The sequence below is a fragment of the Ursus americanus genome, chromosome 33, assembly GCF_024610735.1.
Source record: "Ursus americanus isolate L20-20 chromosome 33, mUrsAme1.1.p, whole genome shotgun sequence".
NCBI classification, from domain to species: Eukaryota; Metazoa; Chordata; class Mammalia; order Carnivora; family Ursidae; genus Ursus; species Ursus americanus.
In genome coordinates, this window is record NC_142159.1 from 13,386,245 (window position 1) to 13,404,934 (window position 18,690).

Sequence of the window (18,690 nt, forward strand, 5' to 3'; positions counted from 1 at the left end):
GTGCAGCTGTGTGTGATGAATGGGGGACACTGGTGGGGAGTGGAACATCGTTACCCGCGTGGCATTCTGAGAGGAACACGTAGACTTGGAACTAGTCTACTCATCTCTGGATCTCCTCCGTTTCCCCACCTGATGCCCGAATTCATAATGACTGGAAACCCATGGCCTTGGGCCCGCTCGGGCCTGGCCCGAACACCCTGGAGAAGCGGTGGCTGCGGCTCGTGGGTGTCGTCCCTGCTGGACTCCCGGCCCAGGGCATTCCGGGCTGGCACGCACTTCGGCTCAGCACTCCGGATGCCATGACTTGGCCCAGCTTTCCTTTACACAGAAGCACCGCATCATTTTCTAGCCGGCTCTGGTAGGCAGGGTGCGGACGGACCATCCCCGGCGGTTCGCGGGGAGGCTCGGCGCAGTCAGCGGCGCCATCTCTCCTGGGCCTCAGAGCTTCCCCAGCTCGCGGCGGGGGCGCTGCAAACCAGACGTCCCAGAGCCAGCTTCCTTCGGTCAGCGCCGCCCCGACCGCCTCTGCTGCGCGCCGTCGCTCATTTCCTGCGGGGCCGGCTCGAAAGAACAGCTCGGCGGGTACAGGAAGGCTGGAGAGAGCGCGGAGCCGGGCTCGTGGAGCCCTCGGCCTGCGGCTCCCGCCGGGGTAGAACTCTCGGGTGCCGCGCCGTACGTGGCGACCCGGCGCAGTCCGCCGCTGGCCGCCCGGCTCCCGGGTCCAGGCCGCGCCTCCCCTCGGTCCCACCGCCGGCAGCGAGCCGCGCCGCGCAGGCGCCTTGATGCCACAGCGCTTTTGGTCCTTCCGGCGCCCCGTAGCGCGTGCCCGGGTGACACGTTTCCTTGGGGGCGTGGAGGGGGCGGGACCAGGTGGCCCGTCGGCTCTTAAAGGGACCCGGACGCGGAGCGCAGGAGGCGGCGCCGCTGGAGCAGCGCAGGGCGCGCGGTCCGGAGCAGGTTCGCGAGGCAAATGGGTGGGGGGCCTGGCGGGCTCGCGAGGGGCTGGGCGGTCTGCGGAGAGCGATGGAGGGCTTCAGGGGTCCGGGCCGCGTGCTGGGCAGAGTCCCACTGGGGCGGGCCCCATGCAGCTCTCTCTGCTCCCGCCGCCTTGGCTGGGGCGGCCCGGATTCATTCATTCCCGATCTGGGGACTCCGAGCTCGGCCCCCTCGGAGCCACGGCCCAAATCCCAGCCCGACGCTCACCGCCTCCTGCCCTCCATTTTGCAGACGGGAAAACCGAGGCGGCGACAGCCGACCGAGGTCACCCCGTCGGTCCGGGGCGAGGCTGCCCTCACCAGCCTTCCTGCCTCCTGGGGCCCATCCGCGACCACTTTTCGGGCTTCCATTCGGCGGGGTGGGGGTGGGGGCGGCCTCGGCGTCCGGAGCAAAGTCCAGCTGGAAGCAGTGGTGAGGGGGAAGGGTGAACTGCTTGGCGCGTTGATAGCGGGCTGTGAGCCTGGAGATCCGGATTCTAGCCTGGCTATCACAGCTGTGTGTCCTAAGGCAAATTACTTAACCTCTCTGACCTTAGTATCCTTCCCGGTAAAGTGCCAGCCATAACACTTGGCTCATCAGGATGTTGGGGAATCCAGGAAAATAATGCAGAAGTGCCCGGTACAGAGCCTAGTATGCAGCAAGCGCTCAGTCAAGTGGGTGGAGTGCATAAGCCCAGAGCGGGGATTGAGGCAGCCAGGAGGAAGGCGGCTGCGGGCCAGGCCGCACCGAATGAAAGACCTGAGTGTCTGGAGCCTCCTCCCCTCTCCCCCACTCTGCCCGCAGAGTTTGTTCAGGGCGGAGGTGCACACCTGGCAGTGGAGTCGGGACCAGGCCCACGTCCACACCGCCCGGCTCCGTGCCGCCTAAAGTTGGGTGGGATCCTTAGCTTCCAGCGGGCAGTGACCCAGCTGGCCCTGGCATGCATTGGTAGAGGCTGAGCCAGGTTGACTGACCTGGGGTGCGGTGGGGCCCACTGCAGGACCCAACCCTGTGGCCATTTGGTATATTTCCTGCTTCCTCCCAGCTGACTCTTGAGGGAGAGGGAGTCCGGGGAGCTGCCTAGAGCAGGAGGTAATAATCGCTGGGTCAGTTTACACCTAGTGATGGCAGAGGGACTGGGAAGGCCTGAATTTGAGCAGACAGAGCCTCTTCCTGGGCTCTGGGAGTCCCGGCGACGCTGCCATGTTTCCTTCTGGCCGGGACTGCCTAGTCCCCAGACACCTTGGAGGCTTTAGGTTTCCCCTTCTCAATCCCAGGTAAATTGGGACTAGAAATAGCGGTGCCTGCACCTCCATCTCCCCAACCGTGTGGTGCGGCAGGCCTTTCTAGTCACCTCATTTAACCCTCCCACAACCACACGGTGTTTGTACAATGACAAGCTCCAACCTCTAGAGATGGAAAGTGAGGCCAGGAGAGGGTAAGTGATCTCCAAGGCCCACGGCCAGGAAGAGATGGTACCCAGACTAGGCCGGGGGCTGATTCCAGAGCCGCCCTGCTCACTGGGACGTGCTACTGCCTCCCTCCGATGTTGGCCGGCGGCGCTGCGCGGGCAGTCTCAGCCCCTCTGACGCTCTGGGTTCTGGGCCAGGTACCATGGCAGAGAAGGTGCTGGTGACCGGCGGGGCTGGCTACATCGGCAGTCACACAGTGCTGGAGCTGCTGGAGGCCGGCTATTTGCCCGTGGTCATCGACAACTTCCACAATGCCATCCGTGGTGAGCACGGGGGCGGGGATGGAAGGAAAACAGGGGGCGGGGGGGGGGTTCCACCACCACCTCCTACGGGTGTGTGTCCGCCTCGTCCCTTGGGAGCCCAGGACGCACGTCCTCCTTTGATGGTCTCCACGTGCTCAACCAGGAAGGGGCTCCATGCCTGAGAGCCTGCAGCGGGTTCAGGAGCTGACGGGCCGCTCGGTGGAGTTTGAGGAGATGGACATCTTGGACCAGGCAGCCCTACAGCGTCTCTTTAAGAAGGTAGGTGCTTGGCAGGCAGGGGGCACTGCGGAGGGCGAGGGCCTGTAAAGCGACCTCTGACCCTGGCTTCACCCCTGCAGCACAGCTTTACGGCAGTCATCCACTTTGCGGGCCTCAAGGCCGTGGGAGAGTCCATGCAGAAGCCTCTGGATTATTACAGAGTTAACCTGACCGGAAGCATCCAGCTGCTGGAGGTGAGACGAGCCACAAGCTCCCAGACACTGGCGGGCCCCAAGCTGTACCATTTTAGACACACGTCCCTCTACCTCTCCCTACCTCTCCGCCTCAGTCTCCCCATCTGTAAACAGGACTGCCCAAACCTCAGCCCCTCTCACCTGTGGAGGAGGAAGGGGGTGGGAATAACGTGCGGAGGCCACTGACCCCTCTCCTCCGTGGCCAGATCATGAGGGCCCACGGGGTGAAGAACCTGGTGTTCAGCAGCTCGGCCACCGTGTACGGGAACCCCCAGTACCTGCCCCTGGATGAGGCCCACCCCACAGGCGGCTGTACCAACCCCTACGGCAAGTCCAAGTTCTTCATCGAGGAAATGATCCGGGACCTGTGCCAGGCAGACAAGGTGAGGGCCCCCACTGACCCAGCTCCAGTCCCACGCACGGACCCAGGGCCTCCCGTGCACCTGAGGGTGGGATCCCGAGTGCCACCCGCCACCCACCCGGGAGGAAGCAAGGACTCTGGAAGCAGCAGTGACTTTGCCCACGGCACAGCACTGGCGGGGGTGGACCTGACCCCTGCTGCTTTCCAGGGATGAAGATCATCCTGGATGGGGGGCGGGGTGCAGGTGAAGAGCTCTGGCGTCCGCCTGGGCACGGCCTGCGCCCTCCCCCCCCCCCATGATCACCTGACTGTCTTGCAGGCCTGGAACGCGGTGCTGCTGCGCTACTTCAACCCCACAGGCGCCCACGCGTCGGGCTGCATTGGCGAGGATCCCCAGGGCGTCCCCAACAACCTCATGCCCTATGTCTCCCAGGTAAGGGAGAAGGGGGAGGTCTGGGGGCGGCCCTAGGATGGAAGGGTACAGCTGGCACTGAGGACCTGGGAAGAGCTGACCTGACCTCCACCCCAGGTGGCGATCGGGCGACGGGAGGTACTGAATGTCTTTGGCGACGACTATGACACGGAGGATGGCACAGGTGAGCCCAGGACCAGGGTGGGAGCCAGGGGGAGAATGAGGTCCGACGGACACGGTGCTGAACAACGCCCCACCCAACCACCGTAGGCGTCCGGGACTACATCCACGTCGTGGATCTGGCCAAGGGCCACATCGCGGCCTTGAGGAAGCTGAAGGAGCGGTGTGGCTGTCGGGTAGGGAGAGGAGGGAGAAGCGAGGCTGGCGAGGGAGATGGGGGTCCAGAGGGGGTAGTTTGTCCAACCCGCTCCACCACCCATTCTCCTGCCCCGGGCAGATCTACAACCTGGGCACAGGCACGGGCTACTCGGTGCTACAGATGGTCCAGGCCATGGAGAAGGCTTCGGGGCAGAAGGTAGGCCAGCTGCACCCCAGCGCCGCCCCCCAGCGCCCGACTTCCACAGCGCCCTGGGCCCCTCCCACTAGCCTCGCTCCCAGCCCCGCTCCTCCGCCTGCCTCAGTGCTGGGTGCCTGCCCCTGCGCTTCTCAGCCGGGTGGGCAGCCGGTGGGCAGCCGGGTGGGCGAGGCCAGGCCGGCTCAGCTAAGCCACAGCTGCTTCCTCGCTTGCAGATCCCATACAAGGTGGTGGCACGGCGGGAAGGCGATGTGGCTGCCTGTTACGCCAACCCCAGCCTGGCCCTCAAGGAGCTGGGTTGGACAGCCGTCTTAGGGCTGGACAGGATGTGTGAGTTTTCACCCCAACCCCGGACCCTGGGTGCTGGCTTGACCCGTGAGAGGGGGGCAGGGGCTGCCTGGGTCTGAGCACGCTCACCCTGGGCCGCCTGAGACGGTGGGGGTCCTGCGTTCCAATGTGGACCCTCACTCCACACCTCCCCCACCACAGGTGAAGACCTGTGGCGCTGGCAGAAGCAGAATCCTTCAGGCTTCGGCGCGCAGGCCTGACCCTCCCCTTCCGTGCACCAGGAAAGGAAAGAGAACTGCCTGCTCTCCAGCCTCTGGTGGGAACCCAGGGGCCTCAGCCTCCCCTACCTCAAACCCCAGCCGGGCCTTCTCAGCCCACCAGGCATGAGGCCAAGGGCTCCACTGACCAGGAGTTGGGGGGGGGGGTCCCTAACTCTTCTCTGCAGCAGGGTCCAGGAACCCATCAGGACCACCAGAAGTGAACGGGGGAGCAAGGGTCCCGAGACAGGCACTAATTTATACTGCTCCGAAAGAGCTTTCCGAAGTATTTAAAATAAAAGTTTTCTAACACTGGGACAGATTCTTGCCCGTGATCACGCTCTACCCTTTGGATAGAATAATCCAGCCTGAGAGTTGAAGCAATTTAATTTTATCGGAATCCAGGACACAACAAGAAAAACACCCAAAACCACATGGAGACAGAAGACGAGACACAACTCCTCCCCCACCTCCCCCCTGGCCCTAGAGTGGGGACAACGTGGGGTGAGACAGCTGGGGGAGACCTCGAGCCTCAGTCCAGCCCTGCAGGCTCCAGGCCTGCGGGGGAGCAGGGTAAGGGGGAGGCAGGGCCCAACCCCCATGTTGGGGAGGCTAAGGGAAGCCCCCTTCGAAGGACTCTGCCCCCTCACCAACACCCCTGCCCAGGGGCAGGTAGCCCACAGCAGCACGGGGGCCCAGGGCCATGAACACATTCATGATTGAGAAGCAGCTGGAGGGAAGGAGGAGAGACACACGATTATCTGGGCAGAATCACTTGGGAGTGGAGTGGTAGGTGGGGCCTGGGAGGGCCCCATGGGCCAAACCCTGAGGTCACAGGAGGGGGCCCAAAGCGGGGCTAGTGAGTGAGGTCCTGAGTGAGTGGGTCAGCGGCTGGGCCCCTTCCTCCCGCTGCCTACAGCCCCTCCGATACTGCTGCCGGGGGCCCCGCCTCTGGGGACACGGGAGAAGAGGGCGGCCCACCCCCTGCTGCAGACAGCCAGGTGGCTGAGACCAGGAACAAAGGCCTGGCCAGGCCTCGGCCTGCCTGCCTGCCCCAGAGGCCTATGGGAAGAGAACAGGTCAGGGATGGTCAGACAGGTGAGGACAGGGGCTCGACCGGCTCAGATCCAAGATGGTGCCGCGCGTGCTGGGTCCCCCAGGAGCTGGGGGACTGCGCTGGAGGCCAGCGACTCTGGTTAGACAGGAGGCAGCAGCTTTTCAAGAAACTCCTTCACAGCTGCCATCTCCTGGGGGTGAGGAGGGACTGTGAGCGGCTCCCAGCTGCAGGGAGGAGGGAGAGGGCTGGGAGGAGGAAGGGGCACCTTATCACTGACCTGAGGACAGGAGCTGTGCATGACACCTGGATAAGTCTTGAACTGGACCCTGGCGGGTGTAACAACGGACCGGAGCTTCTCTGCCGTCAGGGCCCCAAACCGTACTGGAACCATGGGGTCCAGCTCCCCATGGCACTGAAGGATGGCCAGGTCCTTGGCACTGCCATTGGCTGCCTGTGGGCCGGACAGGACCTCCAGGGCAAAGCCAGTGCTTCTGCACAACCCCCAAGCTACAAGGAGATTCAAAGGGCAGGAGTGGGGTCATGGAGATGCTTACCTGGGGGAAGGCCCGATGCAGAGGCAGCCAACAGCTCAATGCCACAATGCCAGCCAGAGGGTGGGGACAGGTAAGGGCCGTGTAGAGGGACAGGGCCCCACCCTGGAGGGAGGAGAAAATGAGAGGTCATGAGGGCACAGCTCACCTATCACCCCCCACCCCCTCTCTCTCCACTCACCTGTGAAAAGCCTCCCAGGACGATTCGATTGGCAGGGATCCCATTCTTCATCTCGTGCTCAATCAAGGCCTTGACTGGGGGGAGGGACACGACTGGGTAGGGGAAAAGCTGCTGGAGGGCCCAGGGAAGGGAGCCAGATACTGCCCAGTGCTTTCTTGGGGGGCGGGGACGGAGGGCGGATACTGAGGGGCTGGGGCCTTACTGTTCTCTGCGGCCTTCTTGATGCCAGCCTCGTCCTCTGGGGCATCTGGACTCAGCCCCATCAGGTCAAACCTAGGGGAGGAGAGGTGTTGGCTCCTGGAAGAGCCTGGCCCGTCCCCTGCACCTCTCTCAGCTCCCATCCTGCCCCCTCGACACCCCTGCCAACTCACCAGGAGGGCATCACCATCTTCATGTTGAGCGTCACAGGGATCCGGGGTCTGGGGAGGGGCAGCGAGAAGGGCCATCATGCGCAGAAGGGATGAGGAAGCCACGGCAGAGAGCCGGGAGGGGGCAGAGTAGCCCCTGGGGGCCCCTCCCAGCAGGCAAGGCCTGTGTTTAAGGTGTTGCCAGGCAACCTGCCACGTGGGGCTGGAGGCTGTGGTTGGGGCACTAGCAGAGAAGCAGAGCCTGGCACTCGGTGTGACGGGGTTCCAGCTCCGTGGGTGAGTACTTGGGGAAGGGGCACAGGATCTCCTGGTTCTAGGAGAGCCCTGGTCTAGGAGGGCCTAGGGCAGGGGGCTGGGGCTGCGAGCTCCACGGGAGTGAAGCTGAAAATGGCACCTCTAATTGCCCTGGGCCCAGGCTGCAGGCTGCAGCTGGCAGGAAAGAACAGGCCTGAGACCACAGGACCACCCCCCCCCCCCGGCTGATCCCCATCCAGAGCCCCTCCCTTGCTGGGGTGACACTCACGCATGGGGACAGATGTACTTGACGTGAGGGAGCCGGATGGTGGAGAGGGCGTCAGCCCAGCTGTGCCTGTAGGAAGGAAGGGAAAAATGGCACCGATGTGGGGAGGGAGAGAGGGAGGGCACAGGCCCCTCCAATCCTGCCCACGGGGCCCTTCCCCACCTTCCCAAGGAAGTCCCCTCCCTCTCCAGCTCACTCACCCTGTGTCTCCAAGTCCATGTAAAAAAATAACCTGAAAAAGGGTGAGACGTGGGGAGGTGGGAAGAGGGCAGTCGCCACCCTGCTCTCATTCCCCCTCGGTCCTCTAACTTCGGGCCACCCCCCTGCGCCCCCAAGGACCTGGGGGTAACTGTGATAGCAGCCAAACAGGCTATTAACCCGTTGCCACCTGGCTTCGGGTTGCTCCCTTCTCAACACACCTCCATTTTTCCCCACATTCCTTCCAGCCAGTTTCCCCGGCTGGGCTGGGGGCTGGCCTAGGGGCTGCCAAGGGCAGGGGAGGACCCTTACCGCAGCCGTTTCCCGCTCAGCTCCAGACACAGTGGCAGCATCGGTGAGCAGGGGCACAGACATGGTGTTACCACACATACACTGCAGGCTCCACGGCTGGGGCCTGTGCAAATCCGGGGGAGTGGTCAAGAGCAAGACCCGGCAGGGGAGAGACTCCTGACACAGGAGAAGAGCCCCAAACCGCGGGCCCACTCAGACCATCAGTGCCCCATAACACCCTGGGTTTCTGTCCTGGGCACCAAGAAAAGGCAGGCAAGAAGTCTGAGGCCAGAGCAGGTAGGAAGTTTGCCTCCATTCCAGGGCTGAAAAGCAGAGGAAGCCACCCTAGTGTCCCTGGTTCTAACCCACATCACACAGCCTGAGCTTGCTGGAGACCCAGAGGGGCAGAGGTAGGGCTTAGGGACTGTGGGGGAGGGGAGCCAGGGCATCTCCTGCTGTTGTCCCCCCACTAACTGCCTCCTCCCTGCTCTCCAATCATCAAGCCTCTAACAGAGTCCCAGGGTCCCTCCTCCCCAACTCCCAGACCTACTGGGAAACCAAGGGGAGAGCAATGCCAGGAAAATATAGTTTTAGCCCCTACCCCCAACCCCCCCACACACATTTTCTCCAACCTCCTCCCCAACATCCAGCCCCCACCCGGCCTTCACAAGCAGTTTCTGGCTCAGCCCTTCCCAGAGCCCCTGGGAGCTGCCCATGTTCCCAGAAGGCACACAGACCCCGGTCCACTACCCACCCCATAACTGGTGCCCCACGCCCCACTGCATGGTGCTGCCTGCTGCTGCTAGTGCCCACTGAATCCAACCAGGTCCCCCAGCTTGACGATGCTCTGGGACCCCCAAACACACAAAAGAATGTGAGGCTGGTTGGCTCCTCCCCATTCTTAGCACCCTCCAAAGTCCTCAGAAGCTACCTGCCTCTAAGCACCTACCTTTCCCTGAGGTGCCCACCCACCGCCCCCCACCCTCCCTACCAGCTTCAACCTTCCATCTCTGACCCGAGTGCACATCTCCACGTGGGATCTCTCACCTCTGACCCCGGGGTCCCTCTTCCCACACGGGGATGTACCTTTTGCCCAAAGCAGGGATTTCCTTCTTCCCTCGCTGGGAGACTTCCACCTCTCACCCAGGGTCTCCCCTCTCAAAGTGATGCCTTCCCCCCTGACCAGGGAAGAGAGCTCCCCACAGTAACAACTTCCACCCTAACCCAGGGTCTCCCACTCTCTACTCTAGTAACGTCTGTTCTGACCAAGGGTCGCTCCCTCGCTACAGTGACATTTTCTACCCTGAGCCAGGACCCTCTCTCCTGCCCACAAAGGGGCGTTCTACTTTTGACCCTGGGGAGCCCCAGCCCCACAATGGGATCTTCCTCTTCCGACCCTAAGTCCCTCCCATCATAGCCGGACAGCTTCTTGCCCCTCTCTACCCCCAAAGTAACCAAGACCGCCCAGCGCCTCTTCGCACCTCACTCCCCACCCCCATCCCTCACAACTGCGGTCCCCTCCCCACTCGCCGGGACTCCCGCGGAGGCCCGGTCTCCCCCCCCCGGTACCCTCCCTCCTCCGGCTGGCCCCGGACGAGGGTACCTCCACTCCCTGGGGGTTTCGAGACCTCTCGGGCGATTCTCCCCTTTCTCCTGCACAGACACACACTCTTCCCCCTCGGCCGCCCCCGCCGGAACTTCCGTTCGAGTCCCGGGAACCCAGCCATCGCGCTGCCGGAAGTAGCCTGGCCAGCGGTACGGAACCCGGAAGTGGGCGTCGGCGATCCGCCAGATAGGAGCTGCCATGTTGGATACGATGGGGCCACTCCCCGTAATGAAGCCACGGAGGCACCTGCAGAATCTAGACAGCGCGTCGGTAATTCCCCCCTGCTACCACCTAACCCGTGCGCCTCCTAAAGGCAAGCTATCCGGAAGGAGACGCACCCCTCACACTAGCATAGTTTCGGATGGATCATACACCGGATGGATGGCATCATACACTTAAGACATCCTTAGAGGCCATCTAGCTCTCGAGTCTTATTATAAAGATGAGGAAACAGACGCTCAGGGAGGGGAAGGAAGCGGCAATCTCAGGATGACACTGTACTGCTGCCTCTCTGCACCTGCTTCCTGAGCCAGAACACAGGGATGAACAGCACCCTGCCTACTTCACAGCTTTGCGGTTAGGCGCAAATGAGGTCGTGTGGAAATGCTTCATACACTGTAAAATTACAGCGTGAGGACTTAATGACGAAAAAGGACCCTGGGAAAACAACACAGGTCACAGCAGGAGAGCTGGACAGGCAGTGTTGTCTTAGTTCTGCCCTCAACAAGCAAGGCCACGTGGATGGTGCGCAGAATACCATCAATGAGCCCCAGTTGTTAAGAACAAAAAGGGCTTCATCTCGTCCCCATTTTGCTCCTTGCTGCACTGATAAAGTGGAAATGGGCTCCCGGTCCACAGAAAGGCTGGAAGGGGAAGCAAACTGAGTTGAAGGACTATGTTCCTAAGAGAACATGTGGGCATCTACAAACAGGAAATGAGTGATGCTGCTACCTCAGCAGCTTAGGACTAAGTCTCCCAGTATAACCTACAGTTTTCTTTGAACTGAAAGAAAACAGTAAGCTTGGGAACTTCAAGCACTTTTCCAGGCTGAGAGGCAGTTTGTCTTAAGTGCTCAACAGGTCACAAAGACAGCCTAAAATACCAGGATTCTGAACAGGAAATCTTTTGAGCCCTGAGGACTGCAACAAGCTGAAGAACCGGACTGGATGTCAGGAAGGGAGGAGTGTGCCCAGACCACAAAATTGCCAGCCACTGTCCCCCCACCCCACCCCAGGATCCCTGCTAGGTCTGCTTATAGAAGACTAAACAATTCCTCCTGCACCCCCAATCGCCTAGGACCCTGGGGCACTTCTTCAAGTTCTTGAACAAATTCTTCAGAGTGACGCTTCAAATTCAGAAGCCCAGTCCCAGGGCCTGCCTGTGATTAGGCTTTAATTAGTGGAACTAATGAAGGGACAGTCTGCTCTACGATTTCTAACTTTATTTTTCCTCCTACTCCAAATTTTAAAACATAGCCTTTATTTTTTTTATCTCCAAAATGATCTAACTGAAATAAAGAGGCTGGGGCTGAGGAGTAGGACCCTTAGTGCACCAAGAATTGCATTTGCACTCTGGTTGATTTCAGGTTACGTTTTAGAAATCTTGAGGCTTGACAAAGCTTGGTGGTGGCAGGCTTTCCCTTGGACAGGCTGGAGAAACAGCGTGAGCCAACACTTCAGAAAAACTCTCTCAAGAGGATGAGATTCAACACTAATTCCCATTATTCACTGTCTCTATTTCTGCAAAGGAGAGAATACTATCTCAAATCCCCTCATTATAGATACTTAAATTGTCTCCAGTTGCTATCTTGACTTACAAAATTTAAGTCCAGTCTTGGGTCCACATGTGCTGCTCACTTATTTTCCTTGTTCTCATTTCTTCTGGTGAGCTCCGGAATCTGTTCTCCCTTGTTTTTGTAAATGTCACTCCACAAGTTACTTCCTCTCATGAGAAACGGAACATCGGTTTGTAACCTCACCTTCCTCTTTACAAAGTGTGGGTGGGTGGGTGTAGGAGTGTTTTTTAGTCCACTGTACCTTTCCTGGAAAAATTATCTAGTCTTAATTAAATATCACTGTAGCACTATGACCTACCTAGTACAAAACAACAACAAAAAATTTCAAAGTTCCATACAGTTCCCAGTAAACGTTTCATCGGTACTACCAAGAAATCAAAAGAATATACAAACATTAAGTCTGGCAAAGATTTATTAGGAAGCTTATTAGTTACGGTGAATAAAAAGCCATGAACAGAAGAACTGAGATCTCCAATTTCTGGCACTGCGCTTACACACTAGTTAGAAGCTAATAAACATTAAGGACGTCCCAAGGGGAATCTTACCTAAGTCCCAATCTTATCCAACCAGGATAACTCACAAACACAGAAATGATGCCATGCTCTCCCCAGACTGCTTAGCTAGGCAGTAAGAAAAAAGACCCCCTCAAGCTACTGAGCATCATCAGGAGACTCCTGCTCTCCTAGCTATAACCATGGGACACTAGTACATGACAAACAACTCCAAGCTGGGCAACTTGACAAGGATGCTGAACGCTGACAAGATGAAGGAGCAAGCAGGGACAAGTATTTCTAGGTGGAGACCCTCCTGATGGCTAATAGAAACACAATGCTGAGGCTTCAGAAAGTTTACTGCAGCCCAGGAAAAAGTTTCCATTAAAAAAAAAAAAAAAAAGTCACACAAAAATCCTGCCACAAAGCAACAAGACACTTGGGATCCCATGGCCACATTGACTGGAAAGGCAGACATTATCCAATGACTGCCAGATGCTGACCAGCCCAAGACTCAATTTCTAGGCCCTAGAGAACCACGATTGTCCCTCAGCACCCACACTACCCTCCCCAGTGGTGTGGCATCTTCCACAGGCCAGGTTTCTGCAGCAAGCCCCAAAGACAAAGCTTGGCAGAGGCTGTGGCACCAACTCTCTCTGGAACCCTATCTCTTTGTCCTCCCCAACAGGACGCTGTACATCTTCACCGACACAGCACCTCTGTGGGAGCCCTGGCCAGTCTTAGGAAATGAAGTGTGTCTGTGGGGTAACCTGATGGACCCTGTGGTCTGCTGGGTTGGCTGATGCTTCATAATTGCAGATGGTCACCTCATGTCGGCGAAGCTGCAAGAAAAGTGAGAGGCTGGGTCAGCTGGCCATTTCCCAGACCACACACTGGAATAGTCCTTATTCAGGTTCATTTCTGAAAGTCATCTCTACCCCCTTCTGACATTTTTATCCTAGAAAGACTGCAAAGATCATTATCAATGAATCACCCCACAACTTAAGATTCATTCCCCCATTACTATGGTGCCACCATGAGAGAAGAGGACCTTATCTATCTTGTTTATTATCTTATCTCTGGGTGCCTGGAACAAGAAAAGTCATCAAAAATGTCAAATGAAGAAAAGAATCTCAAAGTGAAAAAAATGAATTGATATCAACTGTATTATTTCAACTCCTTTAAAAATACCTATGGCCTGTCAAAAGAGATGGACTGTTTACAGTAATGAAACCAAGAAAAATTATACACAGACTGAGAGCAAGTGGTATCTCACTTGCTCTTTTTTCCTTTCCTTATAGTGCTCAGATCACAGTATACAGATGTATACACACATATGCAGATACACTGGGGTGGGGGGGTCAGGTATGCTTCCCGCCCCTTCTTACCTCAGTCCATTCTCCTCTCAGACCAATATACAAGACCTTTGTGGTATCAGCTCCAAAGTTTTTTGAAATATGAATTGAGAGATGATAGACGTTTGAAAAACGAGAAATTCTAGAGAATGAAAGGAATGGGGAGAGAAGACACAGGTTAGAGTTCAATGAATATCTCGCCATCAGGACAAAAACAACAATTCTAGCTCCAACTTGTGGTAAAACCCAGGTAAATGTCAGCGAACACTCTGGCCTCTTAGTATCATTCTTCTCTTTTGGACAAGAATTGATTCAGTGGCTACTGCCTGAGCATCTGCCAGGTCCTGCTCCAGGCGGTAGGAATAGAAAAATGAGTCAACACTGCCCTGCCCTCAGGGAGCAGGAATGAGAAATGCTGTATGACCAAGCAGGGATTCTAACAGAAGTTCAGTGTTGATCTCACCAACCTTACTGTTAGGAAAAAGAACCAGTGAAGACACAAGGTGGTCTTGGGTAACATGGCCTATTGTAAGCCCACTATGCAAAGAGGAATTCTGAAAACATCTTTCCTAAGACCGCCCTAGTAGATCTGTCAACAGCTCACAAGTTTAACAAGTCTATGGCTTCCACTGCATCTCTGCCAAAAATGACCAAGCCAAGGATCAAGTTTCCTCCACTGTTTTAACTCATTTCTCATGCTAAGAAAGCAGGAAATGGGCCAAAATTAAACTGCAAGCTCAGTGAGTGCTAATGCACATATGTTCACTACAAATGAACACCTGCTGTTCCTCAGGAGAAGCCAGAAGTGGAGACAGGCCAAGTGCTTACTTTGTAGCATACTCTAATTCTCCCGTAAGATCCCGATTCAGACTAAAGGTCTGATCTGGCTCCCTGTCTGTATCATCAAAGGACATCTGTGGAATGTTTTTGTACCTGAGAAAGGAAAGGGAAGAAAAATCAAGAAATGTGCCTTATCACATTGTGCATATTTTTTAGTTCTTCAAGACTTCTTATCGACTCAACTGCCTTCAGTTTTATCAAAAGGAGATCAAATTTTAGGAATGGCATTTTACTGACATTTATATACAAATATCTTTAAACCAACAAGAAAAGAGCTGAGAACTGCAACATAAGCCAGTGGCATCTTTGAGTGGGTTAAGATCACATGAGAAGCAATATACAAAGAGGAGGTTCAAACCAGGTCACGTGCAGCAAACACATGGAGAGAATCAGCAACTCAGCACATTCAGACCAAGCTGAGGAGGTTAAATAAAACAGCTTACTCAAGGGAGAAAACATACTTTTGGCAGAAACCTATTAAACAGAGTTAAGAGATAAGAGCAGGTAACTTAACGCTCAAGCAATTTTTGTGTTCAAAATTACCCTATATATTGAATCCTCTTACAGTTCTTTAAAAAAAAAATACAATTTGGGGGTTTCCACTCTGAAAAGAGCACAAAAGGCTGCCAACTCACAACGAGCTTTGGAAAGTCAAGTAAAACTGATAATGAAGAAAAAGGTTTTCAAAGAAATACCTAAGAATCAGCTGTCTCCTCTATCACTCACAGATGCTAAAGACCTAAGCCACACCCCTACCATCTCTAGAGTGTTTTATTAACACACCCACATAAGAGGGGCCTAGACATTAGGGGCAGCAAAATGCATGTAATTTAAGAAAGCAAATGTCTGCTTCAAAGTGTTTCTAAGAATGATGCACAGAATAATAATAGTGAACATTTATGAGTAGCATTATGAGAGGCAGTGTAGCACTGTAGTTAAAAGCAGTGTCTCTGGAGCCAGACTTCTAGGTTTAAAGCGTGGCTCTGTCACTTACCAGCTGTGTAATTTTGGGCAAGTGATTTAACCTCTCTGTATTTGTTTCCTCACTTATAAACTGGGGATAGTGATAGTACATATCCCATACAACGATGAGATTAAATTGAATCAATTTTAAGATACATACACTTTAAAAATTTTACTATGGAAAATTTCATATACAGAAGGAGAGAGAAAAATACAATGAATCTCCATTTATGTATCACTCAGCTTCAATAATCAACATTATGCCTATTTCCTATCACCCCCATTTTGTTTGTGCTTGATTTTTTTTTTTTAAGATTTTTTTATTTATTTACTTGACAGAGATTAAGACAGCCAGCGAGAGAGGGAACACAAGCAGGGGGAGTGGGAGAGGAAGAAGCAGGCTCATAGCGGCGGAGCCTGATGTGGGGCTCGATCCCATAATGCCGGGATCACGCTGAGCCGAAGGCAGACGCTCAACCGCTGTGCCACCCAGGCGCCCCTGTGCTTGATATTTTAAAGCAATCCCAAACATTTCACTTCACTCATACTTTAGTATTTCTAAAAAGTAAAGACTTCTTAAAATACCACTCTTAAAATGATACCATTTTACAGAAATTAACAATTCCTTAAAATCATCTAACACCTAGTCTGTGTTCAAATTTCATTAAGTACCAATTTAACTTTTCTAGATGTGTCAGTGGCATGTCACAGTTGAATAAACAAAATTTTTTAAATTTATGGCATATAAGAGAATTACAATCAATGACATCTTAGATCTGATAAAATATATGTAAATTGCTTAGGACCAAGGGCTATATAAGTATTTGTACCTGCCATACCAAAACTGGGCATTTATTATGTTCCAGACTTACTCTAAGCTCTTTACATGTTATGTATCATTCAATTCTCTCCACAAGCTTATGAGGTTCATACTATCACTATTGTCATTTTACATACAAGAGCACTGAGATAAAGTAATAGCCCAAAGTCATGCAGCTAACCCGTGGTACAAGCCAGAATTTGAACCCAAGCAGTTTATTCCAGAGGCCACTCTTAACCACAATGCAACACAGATTTCTAGTTTCTCAAGCCAATCCATCTCCCCAGCAAACGAGTCTCCAAAAGCATCAACTCAAACGTACTGTTTCCTTAAAATGATTAAATATGTGGGTTTGCTTTCAAATTCATGTTTCTAACTTTCAAAAACAATATCAATTTCTTAAATCTCTCACTTAAATTGACCAATTTTTCAGGAAGAAATTTTTTTAAATGTAAAGTTCTTCTGGTATTTCTTTCTCCAGCACTCAAAAAAGTTTCCCCCTTCTTTTAGGAAGGCTATGCTGGACTAAGGCAAGCTGTCAAAAATGGAGTATTAACCCTGGTAGCAACAGATCCAGTGTTGTAATAGGTATACAGAACTTTGCTAACTAAAGGGCATCCACACTCATATGGAGTAGTCATTCCATGTCAACAAAACACACACAAAGACTTTAACTGTGTCAAATAACAAGGGTAAATTTGGAAACTAACCCTGAGTAGAAACCATAAAGATCATTTGAGATCTACAGCTGGGTTACTAAGAAAACTGCAAAGTCATCAACAACTGGCATTTACAGGATGCTCTCTGGATGAATGGTGCCACAGCAGGTACTTTGAAAAGACACAAGCTGTTGGCCCTAAAGATGCTTAATTTAAAAAAGTCGCTAATTCAGGAAGAGATAAGTGTATTCTGATGCAGAACAAGACCAAGATTTTTAAGTAGGGGGGAGGTAATATTTCACCCAGTAAAAAGAAAAATATGTGTCATTCTGGAATAAAGTGCTACCAGAGAAATGAGAACTAGGAGCTTCCTGAGGGCTTCGGCCCTCACCACTTACAGTCTCATCTCAGAGGGGTGTGAGTCATCGTCCTCTCCCATTATAATGATGCCTTTGAGCTTGACATTGCCTGTAAATCTGCCAGAATGCAAAAGAAGTTGTCAACCTGGGTATGAACTTTTGCATAGCTGTGTGACCCTGGACAAGACCCTTCCCCTTTCTGGGCTTCAGGTTACTCATGGGTCAGACTTGTACCACAGCATTTCTAAGATCCTGTCTGCCTCTGGCATTCTGCAGTTCTATAAATTCACCTTGACTCCTCAGTTATCTTTCAACAGATACATCTTTATGCTTTCCTCCTCAAACCCACCACACTGTAATTTCCCCCATTTCTAGAAACAGATGTGTGCCCTTGACACAACCAATGAATGAATCCTGAGAAGACAACTGGGTACAGCCTATCTAGCCTGAGGCAAACACCAAGGAGATACTTACGGAATATTAAACAGAAGCTCTTCATCTGCATCACTTTCAACAAACTAGAGGGGATGGGGAGTGGGGAGGAGAAAGCAACAAATATTTGCTGAGAGCCTACAATTTCAGGCATCTTCCACCCTGTTCTAGGACTGGAGTGCAAGGCAAAGAGTCAACCTCCCTCGGTTTTCCAGCGCTTACTAACTTGACGCTAGTAAGTTACTATCTATAGACCATCCTCTCAGAGGGCTCTTAAATGGGGACCCCGTGAATGAACTTCCAGACCCAACCAGCCTCCTGAAATTGTAAAAATCCGTGCCTATGGAGTCCACAGCTTTCAAGCGGCTCCGTGACCCCACAGCGGTAAATGCTCGAGAAAGGATAACACGCTTCATCTGCCCAGCCCGTCTGGGCTTCATCAGGTGATACGATCAGGCAGCCATTGGGTCTAGCAGTCAAACAGTCGGGAAAACGCCCTCACAGCCTTCCTCCGCTACCTCCTGAAGCTCTGAAGAGAATACTGGCTGTGTAAAGCCAAAGCGCCCCTTTCCCTCTCTGGGCCTCAGTTCCTCATATCTGCAAAATGGGGAGACTCGACCCTGTTTTCTTCCCAGGGGGCGGGCAGGTGACGGGCACGGGAAAGCGCTTGGCAAGCGGGCTGTCGTTATTTTTAACAGCAGGACTGAGGCCGACAGAGCAGACGGGAGGCCTGGGGCCCCGCGCGGGTCCCCGCCTCGCCCGCCCGCCCCAGGCCCCGGAAGGCCCACCTTGGAGCGGTCGGTCCGCTCCTCCCACGGCTTGAAGACGCCGCGGCCGCTGCCCTCGCGGCTCTCGTTGAGGCACTGCAGCCGCTCCAGGTCGATGCGCAGGTAGAGGCCGTAGGCCAGGCCGCGCTGTTCGGGCGGCTCCTCCCGCTCGGCGGCGCAGCGACAGCCGCCCCCGCCGTGGCTGTGGCCGTGCGACATGGCGACGCCGCCGCCCGCGCGTCCCCTCGGCCCTGCCGCCGCCGCCGCCGCCCGCCCTGCGCTCGCCCAGCTCCGCTCCGGCCGCCAAGCGCGCCGCGGCCGCCGCGTCGTAAAAGGCGCGCCTGTGCGGCGCATGCGCGCGGGGAGAAAGGGGGCGGGGCTCGGAGAGGGTTTGACGTTTGACAAGCGCTTGCAGGTGCCAG

At 54.7% G+C, this 18,690-nt stretch overlaps 3 protein-coding genes across 6 annotated transcripts; 1 reads left to right on the forward strand and 2 right to left on the reverse strand.

Annotated features, from left to right (window-relative positions):
• The first annotated feature begins 70 nt into the window (after positions 1-70).
• On the forward strand, positions 71-5,333 carry GALE (UDP-galactose-4-epimerase). Its single transcript, XM_045782693.2, has 11 exons — positions 71-957; positions 2,585-2,710; positions 2,853-2,968; positions 3,049-3,162; positions 3,369-3,545; positions 3,843-3,956; positions 4,053-4,119; positions 4,206-4,291; positions 4,393-4,470; positions 4,686-4,800; positions 4,960-5,333. Exons 1-11 carry the CDS (start codon positions 783-785, stop codon positions 5,016-5,018), a joined length of 1,227 nt encoding a protein of 408 aa, XP_045638649.2. The 5' UTR covers positions 71-782; the 3' UTR covers positions 5,019-5,333.
• A 51-nt stretch (positions 5,334-5,384) lies between these two features.
• LYPLA2 (lysophospholipase 2) lies at positions 5,385-11,585 on the reverse strand. Of its 3 annotated transcripts, none has more exons than XM_087858498.1 (10): positions 9,751-11,585; positions 8,203-8,290; positions 7,893-7,924; positions 7,696-7,761; positions 7,176-7,223; positions 7,007-7,077; positions 6,805-6,878; positions 6,627-6,728; positions 6,350-6,523; positions 5,385-6,262 (listed from the first exon to the last, which is right to left on the reverse strand). In XM_087858498.1, exons 1-10 carry the CDS (start codon positions 9,906-9,908, stop codon positions 6,212-6,214), a joined length of 864 nt encoding a protein of 287 aa, XP_087714624.1. In that variant the 5' UTR covers positions 9,909-11,585; the 3' UTR covers positions 5,385-6,211. The 3 variants fall into 3 exon arrangements, with proteins under 3 accessions (XP_087714624.1, XP_045638651.1, XP_045638652.1); XM_045782695.2 differs by having other exon boundaries at positions 6,350-6,541; positions 8,203-8,305; positions 9,785-11,005; XM_045782696.2 differs by having other exon boundaries at positions 8,203-8,305; positions 9,785-10,997.
• Positions 11,586-11,976: 391 nt separating this feature from the next.
• PITHD1 (PITH domain containing 1) lies at positions 11,977-18,598 on the reverse strand. Of its 2 annotated transcripts, XM_045782697.2 has the most exons (6): positions 18,290-18,594; positions 17,544-17,587; positions 17,109-17,186; positions 14,257-14,361; positions 13,462-13,570; positions 11,977-12,915 (listed from the first exon to the last, which is right to left on the reverse strand). In XM_045782697.2, the coding sequence occupies exons 1-6, from the start codon at positions 18,485-18,487 to the stop codon at positions 12,814-12,816; spliced, it is 636 nt and encodes a 211-aa protein (XP_045638653.1). In that variant the 5' UTR covers positions 18,488-18,594; the 3' UTR covers positions 11,977-12,813. The 2 variants fall into 2 exon arrangements, with proteins under 2 accessions (XP_045638653.1, XP_045638654.1); XM_045782698.2 differs by lacking the exon at positions 17,109-17,186 and having other exon boundaries at positions 18,290-18,598.
• Between the last annotated feature and the right edge of the window lie 92 nt (positions 18,599-18,690).